Here is a 13,529-nt window from a genome sequence, read left to right as displayed (position 1 = left end):
TTCAAAGAATTATACCATAAATAGTGTGAATACTATGGTAATTTGATGGAAAACATATTTGAAATTTTCATTAAAAACAAATTATTTTTTCAACAAAATGTGCAGTCTGTCAACTACAGATATACTCAATACTTAATAATTTATGCTATTGCAGTATCAACATCATAATTCAATCAAGACTGTTGTACTTGCATTAACAGCAAATATAATTGTATTGAGTATATCTGTAGTTGCCAGCCTGCAATTACATATCTTATTAGATACATTACTTTTTTTCAGTGTAGGTCCGCGCTTACTTTTTACCATAATTTTTACTCTCCTTTTTTACTCCTCTTACTAAAATTTTCTCCGTTTATTATTATATTATGTATCATATGGATTCCTAAGGACTACAATTCGCTAGCTAGAGTATTGAATCCTGAAAAAGAGACGAGACAGGAGAACGGAGAGCGGGAGAGAGAGAGCGGGAGAGAGAGAGAGAGAGAGAGAGAGAGAGAGAGAGAGAGAGAGAGAGAGAGAGAGAGAGAGAGAGAGAGAGAGGAGACAAGAAGAGTATCGTGTTTAATGCAACGCGGTGCTGAATGCAGCCGTAAACAATTAGTTACAATATACCGTTCACGGACGGGCCGAGTGTACGGGCAAGTGCATCGAACTGCGACGCGACGCGTCGCGATGCAACGAGACGACAAGCGCGCGCGCGGCTAACGAGCCGGTCGCCAGCCGTCGCAGCCTCGGCGCCGTATCTGCGGAAGAAGAAACGCGCGGCGTTAAAGCCAAGACGCCATAACATGATAAAAGTCCGAGCGGTAGTCCCCCTTAGACCTCTTACGTAAAAATCAACAACAACCCGTCTCGTCTCGCGATCGAGCCGCGTAGCGCGCGGCGACACGTGTGCGTCGAATCTGATGCCGTCGTCGGCAATCACGCCGCGATCAGCTGGCCACGCGAGCCGGATATTCCTGACATCGGAGACGCCTGGGACAAAGAGAATCTTAATGACGTCATCATCGCGCGCGACGCGCGATTTTTTTTTTTTTTTTTTTTTTTTTTAATTTTACTTTTGCAACTTGTGTACGTAGACTCTACGCGATTACTCCAATAATAGATATAATGACGCAGTTAGTGTGTGACGTATCGCCCACGCATTGTTTATTACGCGCCCACCCCTCGAGGAGCGCGCGACAGATTGCTATGAATAACGCGTTCATTAAATACCACCGGACCATGCGAAGGGGTTCATAATCGATGGGATACCCTGCCGAGGGTTCAGTGGTGATAAAGACATGGATGGCGATAGTCCACCGTTGGTGTCCACCAAGAAGAGAATTAGTCCGCCGATCAGCTGGGGCCTCGGTCTCGTCAACAGAGACTCATTCAAGACGGTCAAAGTGATCTTACTGGGCCAACCCGGCGTCGGCAAGTCGGGTAAGTGTGATCGACAACTGATTTCTTCAGCGGAAGATTTTAATTTGAAGTCATTAAACGATTCCTTCAATTAAATAAGTAGAACGGTAATCGTGATAAACAGAAATTGTTTTGTTAATTTTCGCGAATTTTACTTTTTAACAAATAGAGCAGTCTTTTTTTTTTTCTTAAATGAAAGATACAGCTAAATAAGACCCATTAATTTCATTTTTATTTATATAAGAACTCTAGAGAAAGGTCACCAATACTAACACAGGCCTTTTAAAACGGTAATCCTTGTTTGTTGAAAACATTGCACTGTATTAATTCACTGATAAAAACATGATCTGCTTAAATAATTTTATGAAATCCATATTTTATACATTAATTTTTTCTATATAAAATTTGCTAAAAACAAATTCTTCAATAGCAAAAATGAAATTTGTATGATTTTTTTTACTATCTTACTACGCTACTTTATCTAAGCAGATTATATTTTTATCAATACAATTATATACTTATGTTATATCATATTTCATATTTATGTTATTTTTTAATTATTTTATATATATGTATACATTCTAGTTCTTTAATCTGTACGCTTCTGTTTACGCATTACTTTTGTTAAAGAATAGAATATCACAATATTAAATTTCATAATCAATTTAATAATATTAATATTAATAAATCTCTTAAAATACTGGTTTATTTACAATTTCTATATAATTTTGTAAGCTTTTAAAAAGAAAAGTACCCTAAAAACGGTTTCTCTTAACGGATACTCTTAAGGGATAAATAAAACTCACTAAAAGATAGTATTCCTTGAATACTTCAAATTTATCTCTAAGCACATCCCCTCATAAATATAAAACGCGTAAATTCGATATCTTTTCGATCATCATTTCTTACTGGGATCTCTATCAATCCAAAACGATCGAAGTACAACATATAGGGCTTCAAAGAATTATATAAATATTTTTCGCAAAAAAATAATGAACGTTTTTGATTATATTAATACAATACAGATCATTATTAACGTCAAAATTAACCAGAATTATCAGATGATTTGATTAGTTTTGTGTAATACATTTTCCATGAAAATGCATTATTTACAAGATATTCGGGATAAACATATGGAACATCCTATACCTTCTTTCGAAAAGATATAGAAAAATGTCCATTGACAAAATTGAACTACATGGAAATAATAATTTGGCACAGATTTGATCGCTATCCACAGAGACTCACATATATTTTAGACTCTTTTTTTTCCAATGTAAAGACAACAGTTTTTTTTAAGTTGAGAAAAGTCTATATCCTTTCTAGATTTCTAATATGTATAAATTCTAAAATATTCTAAGATCTTTATTCTGCAATTTTTCCGAAGAAAGCTTAAAATTTGACAAAGCTGAAGAAGTTTATTTAAAAATCTCGATAAATTTAAAATATGGAAAACTCTTATACATATTATGAGATGGGAGAATTTTTTATACCAAAAAGAAAAAATATATTTTTAACGTTATATCTTACTTTCGTTTTTACCAGCCTTAGCCGTACGGTTCGCCACGAAACGCTTCATAGGCGAATACGATTGCACGACGGACAGAATCTACCGAGTCGACAATCATCTAGGATTCTCGTGGGAAATAGCGGATCCTCCCGGATCTCCACCTGGCTCCGCCGAGCCGAAATTGCGATGGGCCGATGTGATAGTTCTTGTTTATTCGGTAACGGATCGAGTTAGCTTCGATGAGACTTCTCGCCTGAGGTGCGTTGCCTTTCCCTCTTTTATTAAAAAAAAAAAAAAAACCGCAAACCAATTGCACTTTATGGTATCAAATTCGTTTGAACGCGCGAAATATGTGTGCACGTCGTATTCTTTCAGGTTTTTGGTATCGCATGCGCGAAGAGGCAGAAAGGTGCCACCGGTCGTGTTGCTTGTGGGAAACAAGGCCGATCTCTCCTGCTCTCCGGGTGAGCGTATGGTGTCTGCTCTAGAAGGCCAGAAAAGGGCAAAAGAAATCGAGGCTCACGCTTTCCACGAGATTTCCGTAAGGGAATCGGTTGATCAGGTAACGACCCTATATGTAAACACTTACAATCGATTCGAATAAAGAATAATATAAAATAAGACACGCGCGAAGAGAGAAAAAGAACGGAAGAAAAGAAAAAGAGGGAAAACGATGCATTTGCGCATCAAACCGAAGGAATGGCAAAACAATCGAGTTTAGATTAGGATATCACATCGTTCCTTTTTGATTATTTAAAAATAGTATTGATCTTAAATTTTTTATGCCCTCTCCCAAAAAAACAATAGGCTATAAATATGGTCACAAAACACCCGATAAATGTAACGATGCGGCTAATCGCAGCGAAGAATATTATTCTAAACGATTGTTTACTCCGCGGTCATGGCGTTCGCGCGTGATCGCGGAGCCATAAACAAATCTATATCGCCCGTTCTCAAGGCGCACGATATGAGCAACAGCATTTTATCTACGCATTGTAATGACGATCATGCAGGAGGCTCGACGTAATTCAGTCTGACAATAATCACCAAATATCGAAGCGATAAAAGTAATTAATGTAAAGAAAGACTTTTGAAAATAATTAATAAACAAAATACTGTCATTCTTTGTTTCATCACGGATTAAAGAGTTTAATTTGAAATTTACTAAGCCAAGGAGCTAATGGATTCTCTCTAATTTTTGTCATAAATAATGTTTAAGATAACTTTTCGTAAAAAATTTTTTTTAAGTAAAATGTATTATTTCTTATTAACAGATTTAATAATAATTTCACTATTGTGATTAGTATTATTATTTAATATATAAAAATGTTGCAAGTGTGCAAAGAAGTAAAGCGTGTAAAAACAAGATTTGGCAAGAGCTAATATATTCTATGATTTTGCTTGCGTATGAAAAAAAAAGTACTTAGAAAATCGCGAATATCGAGTTAACTTTACATGCCTCGTGAACATGCAACGGCAAAACGTAACATAATAGATACGTGGAAGTGATGTTTATGGCATCGAAAGAATATTTATCTCTTACATGATAATATCTTTATATAACGAGCCGGCCATGACAATTCGCGATTATTTTCATTCGACAGGTCACGGCCGTATTCATGAACATATTAAGATTGCTGACCGAATTGCATAGCAGTCCAGGACAACAGCAGGCATCTTTCAGACTGAGAGCTTGTACGACGGACGGGAACATAGACAGTCTCCGCCAACCGTCATCTCCAGAGTTGAGAAGAAGGTTCAGCATTTCCGCTCGCGGAAATTTATTGTAATCATTAGACTTAAAGTCGAGATTGAATAATTTTATTCTGCTACACATCGAAGGAGAACACTGTACAGAAATATATATATTCTAACTGTTTTAATAAATCTATATTTGTAAAAAATTTAAATTGCTTGTACATTTTTGAATTCACGCCGATATTTCGAAGTATTCCTTTCCTCGTATTCCTCGTCAACAACACGAGTAACGCTGGCAGTTTTGAAATATTTTTGTTACAAAAGACAATCATAATATAATCGATAATTGTATTGCGCAATTAGTCTATGATTATTTTGAGCTAGCCGTGTTTTATCGCGAGCGCAAGAGCTTTCGGATTTTCATCCTGGATCGCCGTTCTACAACGAGCCACTGCGTTGGCGGCGGCTTTCCCCACTGCAAGAATAAATACGATCACAACGAAATGTAAAACGGTCCCGCGATAAAGAACGTTACCTCTGAGTCTCGCCGCACATTGCACTCCGATGTTCAGTTCCTTCAAGCTGGCCGCGAGCTCTCGATGACTGTTGAGCCGAATCTCGTGCTCTCGAATTAAGTCGCCGTTGATGTTTTTCAACTGCATCAGCCTCCTTCGCATGTCGTCGATATTCTCGAGGATCCTAGCATCTTCCAGACGAATCACGATACTCTTCAGAAGAGTGGCACCGTTCGCGGCTTCTGCTTGCAACCGCGCGTCGATTTCCTTCAAGCCTGAAGAATATTGTCAAATCAATACGTCTTGTTACACAGACCAAGAAATCCTTTTGTTGAATAAAATAAAATTTGATCGATCAACTATTATAATCGATTTGACGCATTAGTGTATACTGGTGCACATTAAAGGCATCGTACACAAAACAATAAATATGTGATGTCATTTTTATACTTAGGTTAAATTAGAGTGCAACAGTTTTAATGTAGTACACCAGAGCGGTCTAATGCAGTCCAATCAAATTCGCTATAAATCTCTTGTTCAAATATGAACAAACAAATGCTCGATTGACGCAACAAAATAATTGGTAAAATTTAAATATTAATATAAAAACTTGATATAGTGAATAAAATTCTTTATTATGCAAAATAAATACTTGATTGATATATATCTGTCTTTTTTAAATTTTATTCACTAAACTGAAATTATATAGCGTTAGAAAATAATTTGAAGATCTTCCAGCAAGATTTCCTACTTAATAAAAGTTTACTAGAACCTTATAATAAAGCGTCTTAAAAAAAATAAAAGATCCTGATATCAATGTTAAAGTCTAATTCAAACAGATAAAATACAGAAGTATCACTAGCCGTGCTGGATTAATATGCATTAATTATTTTAAATTAAATTTTAGAAACCATAAACGCTTTTCTATCCTAGAATCGGTAAAAAATCCTTTGCTTGACACAATCATGTAGCACGAGTGAGAATAGCAATGCAGCCGCGTAGCAACATTTACTATTTGTTTATGTTTTTACACATCCTGTCCTCGATCTACATTGAAAAGGTCATGTTCATGCAGGTCTTGCGTGAAATTAGTTGATAGCGTAATTTACAAGCTTTTATATCTTTCAATGGCTAATGTTTCAGAAAAATTAATATAAAAATTCTAATTCAATATAATACATTAAATGTAAATGATATGTATTTCTTTCTTTCCTCACCTCTAAATAGTAAAATTTTTTGTAAATCAATAACTTATTTTATTAAAAATTTGATGCATAACAAAATTTTTTATAAATTATAGTTTTGTAATCTAAATAAAAACATAATTCTTACATAATAATTTTTTATTTAAAAGATTTACGTAAATAAACATAAATAAAATAATGTATGAATGAAACAATACGACCTTGAACTTCACGGTTTAAAAATGGAGTAAAGGGATATAGTCTTGTTAATTCTTAAACTCTCAGTTATTATATATTAGTTTCTTATATATATTATATATACATTCAATGAAAAATGATAATGGAATCGACATTGAATCAATATTGATTTTAATGATTTTAATTGATTTCGATTTTTCTCATAATTCCGCTTAATTTTTCCAGGACCGGAAATCTAATATTAAACTTATGTTTAGATTTATTGAAAACACTATTTGTTCAACTAAAATTACTTCTTTCATTATAATATGTGCATTTATTTCGAAATAAATTCATGTATTACTTTGTATAATAATGACATTTTACTGTCTTATCCTCACAAAGTGCGACATAATTATACTTTTATATATATTTTTCAACACATTTTTATTGCAAATGACATTAAACAATTATTTTAACAATAAACAATAATATTAAGTTTAAATATAGCAAAAAAATAACCACTTTTTTCTGAACCAAAAGCCTAATATTAGGCACTGGAGCAATGTCGTTTTTTTCGTAGTTCAATTCACTGACAAGGACAAAAATATTTTAATATTAGAACTAAAAAAGTCGTCCAAAAAAACGGCCAGTCCTCTAAAGGTTAAATGTTTCCTTTGTAATTAAAATAATTTTTAACTTTCTGTCTTATACGCAAATGTTTCAAATTAAAAAAAAAAATTTAAAGTAAGGTTTTGCATATGTTTGTAATATAATTTATACATTTAGAATTAAATATCTTCAAAATGATTCAGTAAAAGCCAATTAAAATTTTTTTGCAGATTGTTAATATAATTAACTTTCGTATTATATTTATATGCATTTATATTATATACCTATCTAATAGAAATCTTACACGGTTAATAATACTGATTAATAATATTGAATCAACATACTGATAATATGCAACATTTTTACAACACTCAAGATTATTCTGCGATTATGTCATTCATGATTGTGGAACTGACGGAAATATTGATGCGTTCTCTTTACATAATCATTATAACTATAATATCAATATCCCTATCATATAGTAATACTGATGCTGAAGAATAAAAAAATTTATAACACCACCAATACTTTATATCAAGCCATCAATATTAACAATACTCGGTCAATAATATTATCAGTATTTGTGGGGTATCAACAATATTATTGAATAAAGTCCATGTTATATTGCTAGACTCTCCATAATTAATTTTTTTATTAATAAAAGATATATATATATATATATATATATATATAATGTATAATTTCGTTTGTCCGTATTGAAATAAATTCTTTCAATTTCGTTACATCACTGTTCTTGTTCAGTAGTATACAGATTCAAACAATTTTATTCTGACAAAAAGAGTTGTTAATTTGATTGAATTAAGATTTGAGTGTTTAAATTAAATACTTATGTAAATATTCAACTAAAAAAAATGTATTAAACTAACAACTTTTGTCTCAGTGCAACGACAGCTTTCACTCGAAAAATAATCGCTCGGAGAAGACTCGATTGCTAGAAATTACCTCGTATTCCACTTATTCTTTCTTTTTTTCTTTAATTGACTCACCTTTGACACGCTCCAATGCATCCAACATCCTCTTCTCTTCCGCGGGGAACGTCGCTTCCGAATTCAGTTCTCTGATGCCTAGATACATAGTGAGAGATTGAATAATGTCACCAGCAAACGTTGCATCGTTAGTCTGGATCGTTACTTTTCCACCGGCGTTCGATTTGAAGCAGTGCACTTTGTCGTCCCGCATCCCACGAAGCCACACTTCGATGCACCCAGCATTCGGGCCACTCTCCGTGACCTCTAATTCTTCTCCCAGAATGAGACTCTGATTCAGCCAAATGGCGATCCGCTGCGGTCTTTCCGCGATCTGGAATTGTGCACATTTGATTCATTTTTCAACGTTAGCCTTTGGAAATTATTAAAACTGGAAGAGTTTAAAAACATTACGTCCGCCGTAAGACCGTTGCTCAATAGTTCTTCTGCGACTTGTTGCGGTTTCGGGATGCGCTCGTACATACAAAATTTTGGCAACTGTCGCGTTATCTCGAAAACCTATAGAATGTTAGAAATGCGATACATCTTAAAATTTATTATACTTTGGTGGAAAATTTTTAATAAAATCTTAATAAATTTTGATATAAATTTTTTTAAAAATTCGATAACATTTCGTTAAATTTTATATTTATTTTAAAACATTTTGATGAATAAGTTCATTAAAATTTTGTTAATTTTATATTAAAAAATGTATAAGTTTCAATAAAATGTATTAATTTGTCATTATGGAATTTTACATTCTTCAATTTTATAAAAAATATATTATAATTTCAATGAAATATCCTTACTTTTTCAATAAATAATATTAATAAAATTTTTGATTACATTTTTATTAAATTCTCATCTAAAATGAAATTTTTAGCAAAGTATAAATAAAATTTGTTGCATATTCATTAAAATTTCATGAAATTTAATAAAACGTCAAATGTTCAGCGAAATATTTTCATCAAAAATTTCATCAAAAGTTATTTTTATAAAGGTTTTTCTACTACAGTACATAATTATATTAATTACGTAAATACAACAATTATCTAAAATACCTGCAGTAAATCGGTTCCAGCAGGTCCAACGTACACTTTAACATGAATATCTACAGGATCATTCTTGGCAGGATAAAGCGGAATTTCTAACTCCCCTTGTGGCCTGATGGGGTGCGTAACCAGCGTCTCTCCCTCGAAAACGCCCTCGGCAAAGACTATGGCGCAATACACCTAAATATTATTTTTAATTTACGAAATCTCGATTTTAGTTATGCGGAATATTCTGGATTTTACTAAAGAGAGAGAAATCAATTCAAATTGAAGAGATCAAAAAATCTGTGACGAAAGGAAGTTTCAATAGTGCATGCAGTTTGTAGCGTATTACCAGAAGCCCGGGCCCTGCGGCAAGCGCGACACGAACTGCACCCCTGTTTGTCAGCAGGCTGATAGCTAATCTCGATCCGTAATACATACTGGAACCCGTCGCAGCCCTTTGTCGCAATTCCATTTGAAGTGCCTGTTTCTTGGCTAATAGTTCGCGAATCATCTCACCAGGTTCCGGAGTCTGCATCGCAGTGCCAGCACTGTATCCACGTACTACAAAAACAAGGTGCATTGTTAAATTTGTAATATTAAATTATTATATTTCGAAACATTTTTATTATTCCTATAAATCGTTATGCTCCTACTCACAATAAAACGATGTCTAGCAAAATAAAATGATAAACAATAACACCTAAAAAATAAAACAAAGAATAAAACAGTATCTCCTACTCTTACTAAAACAAGTTAAAGAATAACTCAAAAAATAAATTAGACTCTAAATTAATTTATTACTTACTTTACTAAATGCATATGTTAATGTAGACGCTGCTTATTTTGAAACTTATAAGCAAAATGCAATTACATTTAGAAATGGGTAGTAGAGTAGTTGTTTTTCGACTGTATGTTTCACGTTAAAATAATATATTATGACACGCATATAGAAAATAAAAATAACGAAATGTTATTTAACTCAAGTTATTGGTTTAAATTTAAATCTTTTAAAATAAAAAAGTCAAACTTATGTGTGTAAAGCAAATTAAAAAATTTAAAAGGTCAAGCAAGAACACAAGTTCAATGTTCATTTCCATTAATTAATTTTGATTTCAATTTAACTTACTCTTTATCTTTATCTAATTCTTAGAACTAAAAAAAAGATAAAGCTAAACTGAGATTAAAAATAATTTACATTAGTGGAAGTAAATTAATTTAATCCTGTGATATTTAACGGTGTAGAATAAATAAAAATAATATAGTAAAAGTGTCATAGTTTAACAAATTAAATAAATTTATACCTTCGCCGTTAGTAGACACTACCACCAGATCAGGTTTACCCGTCCTCCGATAATCAGCATCCACTATGCCTGCTACACCGGATGGTAGCTGAATCTTAAACATGACTTCACCAGTATTATATATTCTTGCATCCACTTTTCCGCTATTCCAACCGGTGATCAACTCCGGTACACCATCGCCATTTATATCGAAAGTGTCTACGGATATCACCTTATGCTTTGACTAAAACAAATTATATAAATCAGATTACTTTAACAGTATTATAAATATTATAAATGTCAGTATTAAATGTCATTTTTCTCTTTTATACATCAATGAACACTGTGGAATTGATTTTTAAGATGTCGGTCTAGAGTTAATTTTGGCCATTTTTAAATTCTCTTCTTTATAAAAATGTGCGTGTGTGTGTGTGTGTGTGTTCTCATGCATAAACAATTTTAGAAACAATTTTTTTACTTCTAAAATATATTAAATTTCATAAAAATATTTAAAAAATCTTTTTTAAAAGTTATAGAATTTTCTACCAAGAACATAAGAGTCTCACTTTAACTCGCCACAGTCTCTGTCCTACTTCGTAAACACCAATTGTTCCGTTTTCAAGAGCATAAGCAAATTGTCTATGCGGAAGATTAGTTAAAACAACAATCGCTGCTGTTTCCTTAGTTTCCCAAAGCATGGTGTCTTCCTTCTGTACTCGAATTTCAAAATCTGTTGTACCCGTCAGTAACTAAAAAATTAATTTATTTAAAAAGAGGCATATTTAAATAGGCATAGTTAAGATGACAACAAAAAATATACATAGTATTTCTTAATTCCAATACTTCAAGAAATGAATCTAGATTTCAAGATAGAAAGAAAATGTGCGAATAAATGACACTGATTCTAAAGTGCTACTTTTTTTTTTTTTTTTAATTAACATTAGTTTGAGTAAAAGTTTACTCACAAAATTTTTTATTTCTTTTTCTATTTTAAAAATTTTAAGATATTAAGATAACTAAACTAATAATATTTTCATAAAAACAAATACTTAAAAACGCTGTAGCTCCACAAAACTAATAGTTAAAAATGTAATTTAAATCTTCAAGCTTCTTAGATTTTTTTCTTAATTAATAACAAAAGTTTTATGTCATAAGTACTCAAATTTTGGTCCTAAAATTAGTACAAAATTGCAAAGAAAAAAACAAGAAAAATTTGAATTATAATGGCTTATACAACGAAAATGATCTATTTTGCTACAGTTTTAGCTAAAGGTTTAGCTTTTAAACAAAGTAAATTCGAATTAACTTTTGCATATATATTTATTAAAATTTTATTTTAAAATTTTGATTTAATTTATAATACTACTTTCTTATCAAATTTGCAAATAAGTACTACAAAATCAAATTTTACATCAGATTGAAGAGCAAACAAAATTAAATAATTTTTAAACTAATGAGAGAATTATGCTTAATTTTTGTGCAGATACTCAAATAATAATAGAACAATCTAAATAAAATTGTTAAATGTTTAGTAATATTTTGAGATATAACATACATCCTTAAATTTTATTTTAAATTATCAAAATTATTGTAATAACAAAAACTGTACTAAGCTTATTCGTACTTGAATAAAAATTCATCCATAGTAGCACATCAGAATTAAATTAGACATTCTCATAGTACATGCTAAGATTAATCTATACTTACTTCATTTTCTCCATCTCCATCAAAATCAAAAACTGCCAATGAAGTGACAATACCTCCCATTGCTGTCCAAAATATTTCTGTTCCATGTGCATCTAAGACTGTCACTGAACAATTACCACCTACTACTACAACATGGTTTGGCAGCCACCCAAGTTTTGCAACAAGCATGCAATTTGCACCATCTGACATCTGCAGTAATTAGTACCGTAAACTCTAAATTTTGCTAACTTAACTCAATATTAATAATCAATACCTCCTTATAGAAAACATCAGCATTGTCTTCCACATGATAAGCAAGCACATGAGAAATAGTACCAATCAAAAGAATATCCCTTTCATCTTCTCCAAGACGACCAGTACACAATGACTTCACCTATATAATATGAATTTTTATACACAAAAAAAGACAATAAAAGCACAAAATAATTACACACTGAAAAATGTCGTTCTACATTGCTAAGAAAAATTACTCAATTTAAGATTTAGAGAATATCAAACAAATAGTAAAATTTCCAGTGTTCAATAACATTTCTTATGTGATTGTGTGTGTGTGTGTGTGTGTGTACACACACATTTTCTAGTCCTTCAAAAATTGCCTGCCATTACTTTCGATGAAATGCAGTTCTTAAATTAAACCTTAAATTAATAGTAATATCACAGTATTAAATTGATAATTTAATAGTACTGAAGTTAAATTATTATGACACAATAATGCGAATAAAATATTACAAATAATATATTTTTCTCAAGTAACAGTTATTTTTAATAAAGTATATTTTCTTGATAAGTTTTAAAAATTACTTATTACAAATTTTAAAAAATTTACTATTATGTGCATGAAAGAGAAAAATGTTAAGTATGTTCTTTCCAAAAATATAAGATTTTATCAAAAAAGTCGAAATAAGAAAATTAAATTTTTATTTTTATTTAATATTCTTGATTAAAAAGCATTAAATTTACTAGAATTCAGAATATATTTTAAATAAATTTGAGATTTATGATAAACTTCTGATAGATATGTGGATACGCAATGAACTTATGGAATACTTGAAACAAGTACTATTTACTGAAATATAGTAAACAATGTATACTATATGTGCAATATTTTTATTTAATGTGCGAAATAATTTATAACATTTTAATTCCGAACACTTTCGGACCTCGGTGCTAACTTGAAGTTCCGCAAGTTCCCCGCTCCACGACAATCTTTTGTTCGACTGCTTGTGATCGGAGTAATCGACCTGCGGCGGCCTATGCGGACTGTGCACCAAAATAGTTCCGCCAGGTGTAGCGGCTGCGAGACACGCGTGCGATCCATCAAATTTTCCACTCACGACAAGACCTGCTTTTATATGTTTCTGAATATTTAAGGAGAATTCTGCCATTCTGAGCTAGCATCACATCATCGCGATACGCTTT

At 31.8% G+C, this 13,529-nt stretch overlaps 2 protein-coding genes across 3 annotated transcripts; one reads left to right on the top strand and one right to left on the bottom strand.

The window, feature by feature from the left end:
• Window positions 1-1,082: 1,082 nt before the first annotated feature.
• Window positions 1,083-4,824, top strand: LOC105835388 (ras-related and estrogen-regulated growth inhibitor). Its single transcript, XM_012678622.3, has 4 exons — window positions 1,083-1,425; window positions 2,950-3,172; window positions 3,290-3,476; window positions 4,519-4,824. Exons 1-4 carry the CDS (start codon window positions 1,284-1,286, stop codon window positions 4,702-4,704), a joined length of 738 nt encoding a protein of 245 aa, XP_012534076.1. The 5' UTR covers window positions 1,083-1,283; the 3' UTR covers window positions 4,705-4,824.
• Window positions 4,720-13,527, bottom strand: LOC105835387 (Bardet-Biedl syndrome 2 protein homolog). 2 transcript variants are annotated; one of them, XM_012678620.3, is made up of 11 exons: window positions 13,271-13,527; window positions 12,364-12,483; window positions 12,111-12,299; window positions 10,970-11,152; window positions 10,425-10,647; window positions 9,473-9,684; window positions 9,148-9,318; window positions 8,501-8,605; window positions 8,108-8,420; window positions 5,148-5,402; window positions 4,720-5,087 (listed from the first exon to the last, which is right to left on the bottom strand). In XM_012678620.3, the coding sequence occupies exons 1-11, from the start codon at window positions 13,493-13,495 to the stop codon at window positions 4,993-4,995; spliced, it is 2,091 nt and encodes a 696-aa protein (XP_012534074.1). In that variant the 5' UTR covers window positions 13,496-13,527; the 3' UTR covers window positions 4,720-4,992. The 2 variants fall into 2 exon arrangements, with proteins under 2 accessions (XP_012534074.1, XP_012534075.1); XM_012678621.3 differs by lacking the exon at window positions 13,271-13,527 and having other exon boundaries at window positions 12,111-12,292; window positions 12,364-12,825.
• Window positions 13,528-13,529: the final 2 nt, after the last annotated feature.

Source organism: Monomorium pharaonis, chromosome 10, assembly GCF_013373865.1.
Source record: "Monomorium pharaonis isolate MP-MQ-018 chromosome 10, ASM1337386v2, whole genome shotgun sequence".
NCBI classification, from domain to species: Eukaryota; Metazoa; Arthropoda; class Insecta; order Hymenoptera; family Formicidae; genus Monomorium; species Monomorium pharaonis.
The sequence above is the reverse complement of the archived record's forward strand: the minus strand, read 5'-3'. Positions and strand labels throughout refer to the sequence as shown.